The sequence below is a fragment of the Artibeus jamaicensis genome, unplaced genomic scaffold (assembly GCF_021234435.1).
Source record: "Artibeus jamaicensis isolate MK-2021 breed Jamaican fruit bat unplaced genomic scaffold, CSHL_Jam_final contig_1127, whole genome shotgun sequence".
NCBI lineage: Eukaryota > Metazoa > Chordata > Mammalia > Chiroptera > Phyllostomidae > Artibeus > Artibeus jamaicensis.
The window spans coordinates 1,839,076-1,854,227 of NW_026521219.1; the positions used below are offsets into that span (position 1 = coordinate 1,839,076).

At 40.2% G+C, this 15,152-nt stretch overlaps 1 protein-coding gene across 3 annotated transcripts in view; it reads left to right on the forward strand.

The window, feature by feature from the left end:
* KCNQ5 (potassium voltage-gated channel subfamily Q member 5) overlaps positions 1 to 15,152 on the forward strand; it is a 505,983-nt gene that overhangs the window by 318,795 nt on the left and 172,036 nt on the right. For all 3 annotated transcript variants that reach the window (XM_053664043.1, XM_053664048.1, XM_053664050.1), the window contains exon 2: positions 13,741 to 13,831. In XM_053664043.1, coding sequence (XP_053520018.1) covers positions 13,741 to 13,831 — 91 coding nt within the window. The remainder of the gene's footprint in view (positions 1 to 13,740; positions 13,832 to 15,152) is intronic.

A 15,152-nucleotide genomic window follows, 5' to 3' on the forward strand; every position in this document is an offset into this window, starting at 1 on the left:
TCTCAGGAAACCTTCCAGGGTTAACCTACTTGTAAAGCCCTTAGATCCTATGGGTTGAATCAGTTGAAAGGTACCGAATTCATCATTGAATTTTTATTATCAAATACAGTATTTTAAAATAGCTTTTTGTTTGCAGGGACAATAATTTTAAGCCGATTTTAGTTCCTTTTTACTTTTGTTCCCAATAATAATATTTAAATAAATGTACTTCAGAATTTCTATTTTTCATTTTCAGGTAATATAATGGTTATTATCACATATTCATAGAAAATTGAAATGATTAAGTCATTATTTGCCTAATAAATTTATAATCTTTTTATAGAAAAATGATTCAAGCCAGACCAACACTGTCAAACATTTTTTAACATATGTTTTCAACCTTTGCCATAACTCACTTTCTACATAAACAAACCTTTTGTAACAAGCCTGGAAAATTTAATCTCTATACGTTCATATTATCAAAACTATTAGACTGATTACTTTCCCTGGTGTCAGCATCAAAATTATCTCTTGAAAAGATGGCTTTAAAAGGAACACTCACATAGATTTTACAAATATTGTCTCTTCCTCGCCCTTTAAAGATAACTTTTATTGTATGCATGGCTATAATTAGCACGCTTTCCTGATGCCGCCCGGCCTCAGTTGGGTGGAGCAGATTGCCTATTCGTTGGCTTGGCAGCCCGGCTCAGTGTCACCCACGGCCCTGGTAACAGTGAACCTCTGCCCCGTCATTTGAACTCAGGCCCCTCACTGACTGCAGCCCAGCGGCTTCACAACACTACTGCCCTCTAAGGTAGGGCAGCCTCCAGTCACTTCTGAGAACTACATTAATGAAGGACAGCGCCCCGAGCTCACCAAAGCGGCTGTGTGTCAGGGAGAAACCGTGACTAGCCACCCTGGAGAGTTCCATTGCACAGGTTTGAACCCAGTCAGGACGTTGTCATTCACAAGGGTTTGCTTAGACACAAATTATTTCAGCACCTCGGGCTTTACTGAGCGTGGTTTCATGTTTTACATTTCCAGGTGTCATGTGTTATAAGCAGAAGTTTTAAATAAGTCACTTTACTTCTTGGCTGTAATTATTGTTCATGTTCATCAAAATGTCATAATTAGGTTGCAAGCATGTGTCAATGCGATGCTCAGTGAGCCTTTTGAACTTATTAGTATACTTATATACTTATTTGTTATGTTAAAACACAAGTTTTTAGTTTGTTGCCTCACTTCAACATTAGAACAGCTAGAGGGGAAAGACAATGAGCTCTGTGAGGCTGAATGGGACCAGAGAGCTGGAGCTTGAGGCCGCTGACGTGTGACTGGCTGCCCGTGGCTGCAGGCAGGAGAAGCAGCACACAGAAGGGAGACGTTCCCTTATTATATCACATTATTATATTACAGTGTGACACTGTGAAGAAAATAGAAAGGAGACAGGCCTGCCCAGAGGGCCTCTCTGGAAGAATGGAGGAATTAATAATGTTCTGGTAGGGATCTTAAAAACCAGACAAAGGAGTTTGACTACGACAGCAAGAGAAAGGAAGCATACGTTCTGAAACGAGGCCTTGGCATGATAAGAGGTGGTCTTTAGGGCGAGGGCTGCAAAGCCTCTGTAGGCTGGATCCCAAATGCACTATTGCTTTGGCTTGCGGGTGGTGCAATTTCGCTTCTGAAAGTCAATAAATGTCACTTTTTTACTAAAATCTTCCCTGGCACTCTGTCCAAACTATCAAATCCCCCAGAGTCTGCATCCTATCCTTTTTTTCTGCTGTGTGTGGAGTTTTCCACCCCCCTCCTTAGCACTATCACTCTCTAACACCGTATACATTGTGTTTGTCTGCATTGTTTATGACCTGACCTACGACTAGCATGTAAATTCTGTAAGGGCAGAGATTTTGTCTATTTTATTCACTACTATACCTTCAGCATCTGAAACAGATTAACAAGAATATAAAATGCATAACAAGAATATAAAATATAAAAGAATGCTCTCTTGTCGTGTGCATTGTATATATGACAATAGGAAAGGCTATTTTTATTTTTTTGTGTTAAATTCACTGGCCCTGAACAGTATACATGGGTTTTCAGTCTCAGTTGTATTTTTTGGAGTGGACACAGACAGAGCTTACAGAGGCAAACCTGACTGATGGGTTTCTAAACCACAGACCTCAGGCCCTCTAAGAAATGGTGTTCAAGTTACCTTGTTCTATTCTGCAAGATCACCCCCAGTCATTCCATTCAGCAATCAACTGCCAGGATGAAAAACATGCCTTCTGACTGCTAACAAAAAAAAGAGATTTCTTATTCATTTTGATAGGCCATGATTCATTCAACTCATTTTAGACCGAGTGAGTGTCTTCACAGAACCCAGACTTGTGACAGGTACCCAGAGCTGGGGAAACCATTGAAAAGTCTCAATGTTCCCATCTTGAGACTGCTTCTCAAGGAGGTGTGCTCCTTTTTAAAAAAACCAAGACCGAAGCAAGCAGAGCACATAGATAAAGAAACATAATTAGAAGTTAAAAAAACACTTGTTTTTCCTTTTTTAAATTTTGCATTACACTGGACATACAATATTAAATTAGTTTTAGGGGTACAACATAGTGATTAGACATTTATGTAACTTGCAAAGTGATCGCCCTAAGTCTAGTACCATCTGGCACTGCACGTAGTTATTAGAGGATTATTGACTGTGTTTCCTAGGCTGCCTTTGCATCCCCATGACTGTTTGTATAACTAAAAATCTGTACACTTCAACCCCTTCCTCTTTTTCACCCATCCCCCAACCATCAACATGTTCTTTGTATCTATGAGTTTGCTTCAGGAAAACAATTTTAATAATAGTAAAAACAAAAGATTTGTAACCCTAGACAGAGACTAATTAGCAGAGCTAGAAAGGGGCGTAGAAAGAAACTAGTCTTCCCTACCCGGACATTCCACCCAGACATTCTCCAAAGAACCCACATATTTACAACGCATTGTTTAAGGCTAGAGAAAATGGGAGGCGTGTAACAGAGAACACATTTTTTTTTGTTAAAGAACCACAATCTTTAAGAATAACTTCAGATGGTTAAAAAGCCAGATAAACTAGAACATACCACAAAAAAAGGGTCTTTTTCCTTGAAAACAAAAATCAGGACTAGAGATAATATAGTCCTACTGTTGGGGGCCAGTGCTGTTACAGTGACTCAGAGAAGGCAGAGCTATTCAAATCCTAACCCATTGCCTTTTTTTTCCATGAAAAAGCATGATTTTCAAACTAAAAGGAATTTTTTTATGTGATTGAGATAAAATGATAATATACAATGGGCAAATTGTTGGCCATTGTTAATGACTTTGTGTTGCTGGATCCAGGTGTATTTTGTTATAAGGTATCAAAGAATTCGTGGATGACATTGAAGAACTTTTAATAAATATTAATAGATCTTGAGAAATGCAATTGGTGCCAAATGACCAGAGAGAAGAAAATATTCTGAGTGTTGAAAAGAGTAACAAAAGGGACTCTGGACTTGGTATATTGATAAGCTCAACAACAACTAGAAATATTCCAGAGAGAACAGTAAGAAAATAATTTCTAATAAATTTACAAGAACAACTAGGATTTCTGGAAGGCAGCACTAATTCACAAGAGCAAGAAACACTACACTAGGCTTATTTCCTATTTCAATAGGTTTACCAGTTTGCTATATCGGGGAACCAAGTAGATAAAAATATCCTGAATTCAGCAAAGCACTGGAAAGTGTTTTATATTGTTTTGAAGATTTGTACCTGGTGAGAAGTCTCCAGAGATGAAGACTTCTCCAGGGTTTGTAAAAAATCTCTGAAGACAAGTGTAAGATATTTGAAGATTCTTGAAGTAGGGAGTTGGAGTTCATCCTAGGAATAATTGAATCAAATTATGTGATACAAAGTAAAAATAACATGCAAAATAACTTTTCAGAAATCCAAGTGAGAGAAGTCTGTTAGGCTTAGTTTCCATTAAGTTGAATTTGAGCCAATGGTATCATTTGCTTCTGCAGAAAGAATGCAACTTCAAGCTGCACTGATACTCCCATTCCGAGTAAAGAGTAGTGATATCCAAAACCACATCTTTATCACTTTCATATTTAGTCAAATATATCCCAAATACCCTATATCATCCAGAAAGGACTTGCATCTGCTAACCAAATACATGTGGGGAAAAATAAGCAAAGGTCCGTATTCCCACTGAACTGAATGCCCTGTTGGACATAGACCATACCCAAATTCCCAATACCTGTAAATATTTGTGACTGAAATAATACAGTGAGCACAAGGTGGTGATAGGGTAATGCGAAGAAGTCAGGAATGAAGTTAATCCATAGACACGTATGCCAGAAGGATCTGCACCTGGAAGCTTCCTAGTGATGCGGACACCGGCTTGCAGTGTCATTATGGATAAAATAAGACATTCACACGGATTACCAAGCCCAGTGGAGGAAAAGGGACAGCATGGCTTTTTCTCTCAAGAGGAGCAAAAGCCATGGCCCTTGCTGTGACCAGCCTTTATTGGGTTTCTCAGCACATTACATGATGGTCCTCATTTACTATGCACAGGTTGCTTTAGGTGGTTACCTTTTACAGAACACAAAGGAGCCAATGTCCATAAACACATCAGAGAAGAGGGATATTTGCAAATGAAAAGAGAAAAGTGGTTTCGCATGGATTTTAGGAAGTTACTTTGCAATAAACATTTGTCATAAATCCGGGTGAGGAAGTTCTTAGCAAAAAGCAAGACTCAAAGCGGCCTAGGCACATTACAGGCCTGATTCCCCACGGGAGAACCTATCCATGGGTGTGGGTCCTGTGCATCTCCCAGTGGGAGCTGGGCCCACGCCACGCAGAACGCTCTCCTACATCCTAGGAGCCAAGGTGAGGATACAAATATGTTAAAAGATCACTGTTTCCATAAAACAAAACCCCATCATGTTTTCAAGAAACAAGAGATAATATTTTGGTTTGATGGACTGTGGAATTTTATTTGTTTCAAGACACTTGTCTTTAGAGATTTCTCACAAAATAACTACGGCTCATCTCTGGAGAATTTTTACCAGGTACAAACCCTCCCAAGAGTTGTATCATTCTGCCTGAATTTCTCTTTCTTTTCCTCAAAGATATTACAAAACACTTTCCAGAGCTTTGCTGAAATCAGGATATTTTATCTATTCTATTTCCCTTACATAATAAGCTGGTAGACCTATGGAAACAGAAAATAAGTATAGCTTCATGTTTCTTGATCTTAAACTTTTCTTTCTAGAAATCATAGTTCTTCTTTTGAATTTACTTTAAATCGCTTGCTTAATATTACATCTAAAATATTCCTAGGAGTTGTAATTGAGCTTACCAATATACAAAGTCTAGCTTTGTATATTGGTACAAAGTCCCCAGCTTAGAGTATTTTCCTCTTTCTGACCATTTGGCACCTGTTAATTTTCCAAGGTTTATTAGAGCAGGAGTGTCCAACTCACAACCCGCGAGCTGCACGCGGCCCTGTGTGGCTCTCAGTGCAGCCCAACACAAAATTGTAAATTTACTCAAAACATTAGTTAGTTTTATTACCAAGTTTTTTACTAAGTTTTATTACTTAGATATGTACATTTTCTGTATTAGTGACCACAAACTTGGGACCTGCTCAACAATTTTTAAAGGTATCAAAAGAGCCACTGAATAATTAGGATTATTTTGTGGGGAATTTTGCTTATCTGTGGTGACAGTTATCACAAAAACTATGCATGGACCTTTTTTTCATTCATCTGTTTTCGTTACTGTTTGTGCATTTAACATGTGGCCAGAGACAGCTCTTCTTCCAGTGTAGCCTAGAGACACCGAGGTTTAATACACCCCTGGATTAAAGTTTATTAATAAAAGTTGATCAATGTCATCCACCAATACTTGGATGCTTTACAACATAAATCTAGACCCGGCAACATGAACTCATTAAAGTGGCCAAAAGTTTGCCCATCATATTGCAAAAAGATTTTTTGTAATAAAATCCTGAAGGAAATTTCACATGATACCCCATTGAGCAAATACTATGTGAACTACAGAAGAACTTTTAAAATACTATAATAAATTGATTGAATGCTTTTTATTCCTCAAGAAGATAGCAAAAAATCAAACACAGTTTAGTGAAAGGATCCCATGAGTGATCAAGGTAACAAGGCCCAAGTCCACGGGCCGTCAATGGTCAGGTTTGCTCCAGACCCTGTGGTGTGGTAGGAAAAATACAGAAAAAGAAGCAAATGAATATCTTCAAGACAGTTTTTTTGAAACCAAACTTTTGCTCTAAGGTAAGCAGTGGAAAGTTCAAGTTTGGATTTCCTGGCAACAAGCGACAGTGCAGATATTTTATGTTCTTGACTCAATGCTAAGTATTTTTCGTAGACAGGAAGATAATGATGGGCCTGAGTCAAACTCTGAGGGATGCAGGAACAAACTGGGTACACTTAAAGAACAGTGACAAGGAGAGTGACAAAGCTGGACACTGTTCCATATGCAGAGTAGACAAAGAGTTGGGTTTTGTAGATTTAATTTGCAGACTGACAGGGAAGTCATGATAAAAACAAATATCTGAAGAATGTAGAGAGGAGGGAGTACGTGTCCTCCGTAGCCCAGAGCCCAAATGAGGACCAGTGAGTCAAGGGTCTGGGTAGGGAGACTTGACTCAGAGGGGGAAATAGTCTTCCCACTGTGGGGCTGTCTGTAACATAACAGGATTATGCTGCCTTAAGTACCGGGAGAGCTCTGGATGCTGGAAGGGTTCATGGAGAACCATCCACACAGCGGTCTGTCAGTGATGTTTTAACGTTGATCCCTGTCCTGAGAGGAGCTCAGTCAGATACCCTTCCAGCCACGAAAAGTGAGAATCAGACTAAGTGTGCTCTCCGTCTCTGTTTAGGGTCCAGGGACTGCTCTGAAGGGAGGGTCTGGAACTACTGTGCATCTCCCTGCCACAAAGCCCTCCACAGCTACACACTGTGGGAGCAGAAACCGCTCTTTCCCATTTCCTCAGACTTCCTCTGAACACAACACACATGTAAAGCATATTTCATTTTTTAAAACTGTTAGCTGATGGTACGTCTTCACAGAGATAGTATTTATTGATTACCGTCTTTGGGAATATTTAGGCTTTATTGCACTTGAAAAGCAGAATTGTGTAGTGTTTTTAATCAAATATTCCAAATCACCTTGACAGACACCCAAAATGCCCTGTTTGATTTTTATTGTTATGCAGTGGGAGCTGCAGTATGCTGTGGACCAACTTCACGTGCAAAGTGCCCTTTTATGGAACAAATTGTGCAGAAGGACATTTTGCAAAATGCCAAGTTTAGAAAGAAAGGTAAATTTGAGATGCTGGAAATTAAAAGTGGGTTCCAGCCATTCCTCTGATTATAAGGTTTTAATTTCCTTAGGCAGCATGATGTCTAAGAAAGTTTCATGTCAACCAGTAGGTCACCTATAGTCACAATGCCAGCATGTCTCCAGCCATCAGCATCCATGATGCACTTGTGAGGTCTTCCATCACATGTCCTGAAGTACACAATTTATCAAAGCAATACTTAAAAATGTATAAAGAGTCAGAGGCAGGGTTGAATTTCCTTTGGAACTTGTTTTTGAAGAATTACCTCCGTGAAAAAAAACTCTATATCTACTTCTTATTAGCATCTTTATTTTAATCCCAAGATTTCATCCCATTTAAGACATTTAAGATCTCTCCTCTCCCAAAGCTTTCTTAATGGTTCACTTACGTGGAAACCTGATAATTTAGCAAAATACTTGCAGAGAGCAGCACCTCCTAGGTAAAAAGTTGTGGACGTTTCAGTGCACAAAACCCACGCTGTTAATCTGCCTGCCCACTGAGCTCCACTCATAGAGACGTCCACTTGAAACACCAGCCGCATTTCACCTTGCCTCACTGCCTCTCAGTTGTTTGTGAGTGTCCAGGGGTTGTGTTTGTGTGCATGACATTGTGTAACTTGCTACAGACTGACGGACAAAACATCAGCTGAGCTTTTGTGGATGCTTTGTTTCATATCACTTTCATTCTCGCTAAATGAATCCATGCTTGAAGCACAAGCTTCGGAAGCTGGACGTCATCTGTTCCGCAAGCACCATGATATTTCCAAGTAAAGCCTTTTCATCAAATTAAATCTGACAAATTGATCCTTAATTAACCCACAAGAAAAGTTGGTGGTGGTTTTCTTGAGTACATCTAGAGGCCTTTTAGCTGATAATATTCTGCATCATAACTGCCCTTCTCCTCTTACAATAAACAGCGCTTTTGAAAGAAGAAGCTTTAGGCTAAAGGTCTGCATCAAAGAGAATTTCTCCGGAAACAAAATAAAAATGATTGCCTCAGGCAAAATAAAGGCCAATGGCTCCTACAGAATAATTTTGAAAGAATATGGATCTTATGCAATCTCAGGATTTATGTAAAAAGAACAAATATCCATACCTTTTTTCAAACTCACCTTAAAATTTACCTGAGTGAGTTGGCAACTCACGCCAAAACGAGCCGTTTCCTGGCTTGCAGCCCGGCCTTCTGCCCGCCCACCACTGACACCTGAATGTTCTTGTGGGCCATGGACACTTCAGCTGTGATGAAGCCTATGAACCATTCCTCAGGATAATATTTTCAAATGCATGAAATACATGTGATTACAAAAAAGTTATGTTGACATACTGTTATTAGAACAGTAAACAAGTTTCTGATATAGTAAAGCACAGCATGCTTCTTTATTAATGCATTTAAAAAACAACCCCAGCAGTGGATCTAGTAACTACCATAAGCCTGAAGTAGTGCTGAACAAAATCAATACTCAAGATGAAACAATTATGGATCCATCTACAACTGTAAAGTGGGCTATGAAAATATCTGTGGTTTCTGTGAATGGCAAAGGCATAAGTACTACTAATACTGCCATGGTTTGTTGCCATAGTTAATGACAAATAAAAATGTAATTTTGTTCCTATCTGCATTCACAGACCCCCTGAATTCTATCCACAGACCCCTTGGAGGCCCGGGAACCCTAAATTAAGACACCCTGCATCCAATGACTCTTGCCCCTGCTCCCCCTTTTATTCAACCAGTAGAGGGGGACTGGGGTAGTGGTCAGTTGACAGCATGCACATGTGTGCGTGGGGGCCTCGGAAGATGATGTCCGCGGAGCCCACTCAAACCCCAGCAGTGCACCGTGTCGCTGTCAGTGAGCCTGACGTCTGAACACTGTCACCTCAACGTGGGGTCATTTGGTGTCAGCTCATTGCTTCCCCAGCCAAAGAGTCTGTCTCTGGCAAAGCTTCCCACAGCCAACACACAGCCAGATGTGTTCTCTGTTCTCCAGAATATCATCCTCCAAGACTAGGAAATGTTCCCTGACTGTGCTTTATGCTTATTTACCTGAACCTTGCATGCTTGGTCTGCACTTTCCTTAAGATAACACGTTCCATACCTTTACTTCCCCTACAAAAAAAGTACTTCCATGTCTCCAACCAGACCTTGTGCCCAAGACCTAGGTCCACAATCTATGTGGATGCCTAAAACTGGATATATCCTCTTCTCGGAATCAGTTTTTCCTCCTGGCTGTTCTCCTTCTGACTTGTAAGGAGCACCACCCATAACTAGGTATGGAAATTTCGGGCTTTCCCACCATCGCACCTTCTTTCTGAACTTTACTCCCCAATCTAATCATTATGAAAGGCAGGGAGCACCTGTACTTACAGCATCTCTGCAGTCTGCCTCTCTATTCCATTCCCATTTCTACCAGTTACCTTACAACCTAACCTAGATCACCATTACTCTCGCCACTGCTACTCAAACACTCAAACACATCCCAACATAGCTACTGCCAGTGTGATTTTGCCAGAGGGCAGCTCCACTGAGCTACAGACAGACCCTGCCATGCAAGCTTCTCTTGCAAGCATGTCCCCAGACTACCAGTTCAGCCACCTGTCTGACCCCAAGCTGCAAACTCAATAACTTTTTGTTCCATGAAACAGTGAGCAAATATTTTACCTCACTTTCTTGCTCATCGGTGAAAGACTTGTGAAGACTTTTCTTCATGTGCTTCCGCTGCTCCCAATCTAATGAAGTAGAGTCCTCCCCACTTCGGCCACTCTAGTATTTTTCTCAGGACATATCTGCCTCAACCCTTCATTATGATCCATTATGTTCACTTCACCCACTGTACTAGATATTAAATTCCTTAAGGGCAGGGTCTGCTTAGGAATCAGTTCAATTCATCCTAGTGTCTCTGTAGTTCTTGGCACATTGCCTTTTACAATAGGTCCTCAGTACATGTTTTCATTTGAACTGAAATGATTCTTATACCAAAAATGATTCTGCAGGAATGACCTACCTTACACTCTCCCTGTACCGCCAAAGGATAAGCTAGCTAGCAGGTGTTCACTAACTCTAATTTATTGATTAACTAGTGAATTTTAGTGATACTGTGCTTGCTCTTGGCCTTAACCCCCACTGTCTCGTGGATGAAGTATTTCCAACACTGCAAACTAATTCCTGCTGGACCTTCAGGGATGAGTTTGATCAATGTTTTTTCCAGAAAGTCTTTCCTAACCCCAAGTCTGGCTTCATAGGCGTGCAACCTCCCCCAGAGCCCAACACTTAGAAGGGTCTCACACTCGGTGTCATATTCTGCTGTCACCGTCTTGAAATTCTTAGTAATTTTTTAACCAAAAAAGGTCCCTGTATTCTCACTTTGCACTTGACCTCACAAATTCATTGCGATCAGTCCTGCCTAACCCCTCCTCTCCTGTGTACTTCTGTGATCCCCTGTATTTTCCCTACCTTTACAATCACTCAGAATTTTAATATTTCTGTTTACATCTGTTTAGTGCCTCAGTAGACCCTAAATTCTAAAGGCAAAAAAAAAGGAAAGAATTCTGTTTATTGTTATATCCCCAAGGCTGAGCCTACTATTATGTACATAATCAATATTTGCTGACTGGGTAAATGGATGAGTGGCTAAGGGAAGGAAAAGGAGAGGAACAGATGAATTAATGAATGTACTTGTCCATCCACACCCATTGGGAAGCGGAGCATTGGAGGTCTTTGACTTGCAGTCTTCAGACAGATTTCCGTAGCAATGACGAGTTCTAGTGCAGAAACCACTCCTCTTAGACAGGAGGGTGAGATCAGCTGAAGGAAGAAAATTGGCAAAGTAGTGACATGAAGTAAAAATATTAAACAAAATGGCTAATGAAGAATAAACAATCAAATATAGTCATGTTATAGATCTGTTTTGAATACTAACATAGCTATTATCGGGATGCTTTTGAAGGAGCAAGGTGTCTTAGTGGTCAAATAATCCAGTGCTTGCTTTCCCCTCAGTTTTCTGGTAAGCTGGACTCATGGGGCACACCTAGATAACAGGTACTCACCAAAGAAGAAGCACGTGTCACTGTCTTTATTTGATGCCACATCGTCCTCCAAACCACCTTAGTGATTCCTGACTTTCATCTTCTCACTAGGAGTTTGCAGGTCATACAGGTGCAATGAAATTCAATTTCTAGTTTGTAGTTTTTAGTCCATTCGGACCAATTTAATAATCTAAAGTATCTTGAGTCATTATATGCATGAGTGAAAACTATTATGAGCAGTTATTAACATTGTGTGCTAGGTGCTTTCACTAGTAAACTCCTTTTCTTTAGAGATTTCTGTTTGGAACAATAACTACTTCCCTCTCGGGGAGGAGATAGAGGGATGCCCACACAGCCCTGCAGAGCCAAGTGTGATGGCCGCTGTCATCTGTGCATGCTCATTCTGCAGCACTGACAGGACAGACGGCCGGGACAGACAGCACAGGAACGCTCCTTCTGCTGTGCAACCTTGGATGAGTTACAAAACGTTCTGAATTCTCAGTTTCCGTATCTGTACAATGGGAATAATGATATTTCTATTTTATACATTTATGAGAATAGTGTAGCTAGTGCATGTGAAAGGGGTTTAGCCCCATGTAGCAGCCTGTAGAAAACCCTCTATGGACGTTGGGAATTGTTTTCAGCACATAAGCTATGAGCAGTTATGAACTTTCACTCTGGTTCTGGTGAGATAGATACAAAGAGATAAAGGATACACGGTATCAGTTAGGAGTTGGGGAAACTTCCTCTGAAGGGCCAGAGAGCAAATATGTCAGTCTTATGCACCAACTGTACTGTCTCCATCACACTCCTCAGTTCTGCAGTTGTAACATGAAAACACATAAACAAATGGGTGTGACTGTGCCAATAAAACTTTATTTATTTAAAAAAAAGTCATTAGAGGACAGATGTGTTTCCAGACCACAATTCACCAATCCTTGAGTATAGGCCCTTGGTGGCTCACAAGTGCCGTAGAAAGACTTGTAAGACTTGTCAAGGCAAGCCAAGGGGAGGCAGGGACTAACTCCAATGCTGTACTAGAGAACGTGGAAACTGATGTTTTCAGAGAGAATACTATATGAACTTCCTAGAGATGAGTAAAAGCAAAAATTATGGCCTAGAACAGTAGTTTGGGTATTGTTGCTTTGGTCTTTGTTTTGTTTTGTTTTAGTCTTGCATTTCAGGATAAATAACTTCAACTTTAAAACAGAGCCTTCCCTTTCTGTTAGACATTTCCTTGGGAACCCCTGTGCACCTTAGAAGTTCCATATTTCTAGGAATAAATGCCTCTGTAGATGGATTGGTAGAGAAGTCTGCTCCTGACTTTTGCTTCCTTTTATTGTGTGTGAACAGACAGCGGAGGGGTCCTTTCTCTGATAGTATTCCCTTTCTCTTTTGACTATAAGGAAATGGAAAATGTGTATCAGAGGAAATCATTCCCTTCCTTTTTTTAAGATTTTATTTATTTATCTTTAGAGGGAAAGGGAAGGAGAGAGGGAGAGAAATATCAATGTATGGTTGCCTCTCGTGCATCCCTTGCTAGGAACTGGCCTGCAACCCAGGCATGTGCCCTGACTGGGAATCTAACCTCGATCCTTTGGTTCACAGGCCCGTGCTCAATCCACTGAGCTACACCAGCCAGGGCCATTCCCTTCTTTTTTATTCTTATTATTGTTATAAAGAAATAACAAAAGAGAATCTTTGAACAATAACAGACACTGAAAATGACCCCAGGGCTTTTTCTAACAACCTCTTAGAACACTTGCCTGTTCACCAGAACGATTAAACGTGAGGCAGATTCTGCATCTTTGAGAAGAGCGAGGCTACTGAATATGCTCCCAGAATAGCGGAGCAAGAACACACTTTCTGGGCGTTTCTCAGGACCCCTGCTTGGGAAAGGCATTCATGGAAAATTCACAGATACTAAGATACGGACATCTGAATACAGCATGCAACACACACCCACAACCTTCTCTTCACTAATGTTTGTACAATATGAGAAAGGCAACGAGCCAGAAAATAGATGAGGTAAACTATTTACTCACTGTTTTACAAAACAAAGAGTTATCAAGTTTCATTGCAACATGGGGTCAGACAGGTGGCTGAACTGGGAGTCTGGGGATGGGATGGAGGGAGAAGCTTGCATGGCAGGTGTGTCTGTAGCTCAGTGGAGCTGCCCTCTGGGAAAATCAAGTGCACCCTACATCATACTGTGTTTTGCTATTCAAAATGGCTAGTTCCTTCCAGGGCTTTTATGATTTAATCAATGCCAATTCATTAGAAAGAAGAAATTAAGTCTGCCATGATAAGGCAAGGTTCTCATCAGATTTCCCTGTTTTTGTTGTTTTACAGCTTTCTCCTTGTATTTGGTTGCTTGATTTTGTCGGTGTTTTCCACCATCCCTGAGCACACAAAATTGGCCTCCAGTTGCCTCTTGATTCTGGTAAGTGAAACCTATGAACAAAAATGTACCTAAAGTTTATGCACTGTAAGAACTATCTATCATATGTATATACAATGCATTTTATTCCACAAAAAAATCTACCTGGAAAAAATGTTGCTGTGCAGGATAAAAGTTTCAAAGATCACTGAGAAATTTGCCTACCATTTTAACCTTTAGCCAATCCTCAGAACTATATAGATACATTCAGGGGTGCTATTAATAGCAATATTTGATGTTGCAGTTATATCATAAGGAGAAGTAAATAGTTGGAAGCAGTTTTAATGATGTTTCTCTACGAGTATGATAACAAATAAATTATAAGAATTAATGTACGAAGTATCTCATTCCATTGCTAAAAGTTACAAGATAAAGAACATTTTACAATAACCACAATTTAGCAATAGATGTGTATGAGAATATAGATCTATGAGATCTATAGGCCAAGATCTATGAGAACATAGCACCTCACAGAATACTCCTTTATGCTCTTTTTAACCAACAAAACCCATTATGAATTTTGCTGCTAATAGTTACCTGGTGAGAAATTCTACATTTCACTATCAGTCCTCAACCACACAGAAGTGCCTGATCCATTTCCAAATGAGAAAAAGATCCCAAGATATTTTGTTTTGAATTATTCTGGGGTTTTTGAACTCTTATACTTTCTGTTACAACTAAAGTAGAACACTGTATACTCAAATCACATCAGATTGAAAGTGTGGTTCATTTATGTACATTTTGACCTACTCACTTAGTCCAAAAATACCAGATTTGACAGTCTCAGAACTGTCTGAGTGACCTCTCACCTGGAACTCACGTCAGCTGTAAAACGTGGTCAACTACAAAGGAACAGAGAGAAAGAGGGATACAGTAAGATGGCTGTGTGCCCTGAAAAAACAGACATTGGTTATGTGCAGCAGTAAACATTTACTCTAAGAAAATTATTCTTACCTTGAAGGAGGAAACTGAAAGATGTCAACCGCTATAACCTGAGCAGAGGGCAGCTGCTCTTCTTACCTGCATTTTCAGATCGCTGGATGTTACCGAAACTTCAAGTCTCAATCCTGTTTTGGGGGACAAATCATTTTTTGAGCCGGGAACAAATCTATTCCAATTCACTTCCATACAAACTGTGCTCAATTAAGGTTACTTTTTCACAACTCAAGGTGAACAAACAGACCAAAAAGCACACTGGAGATTGGTTCCACTGATAAGGTTTCCATCTGGGTCACAAGCGGCCTTTCAGCCTCAGGCGCCCCTTTGCTAACAAGTGATCTGCACCCTAGGTCTCAGCCACAGCTGGCTTTTAGGTTTATATACA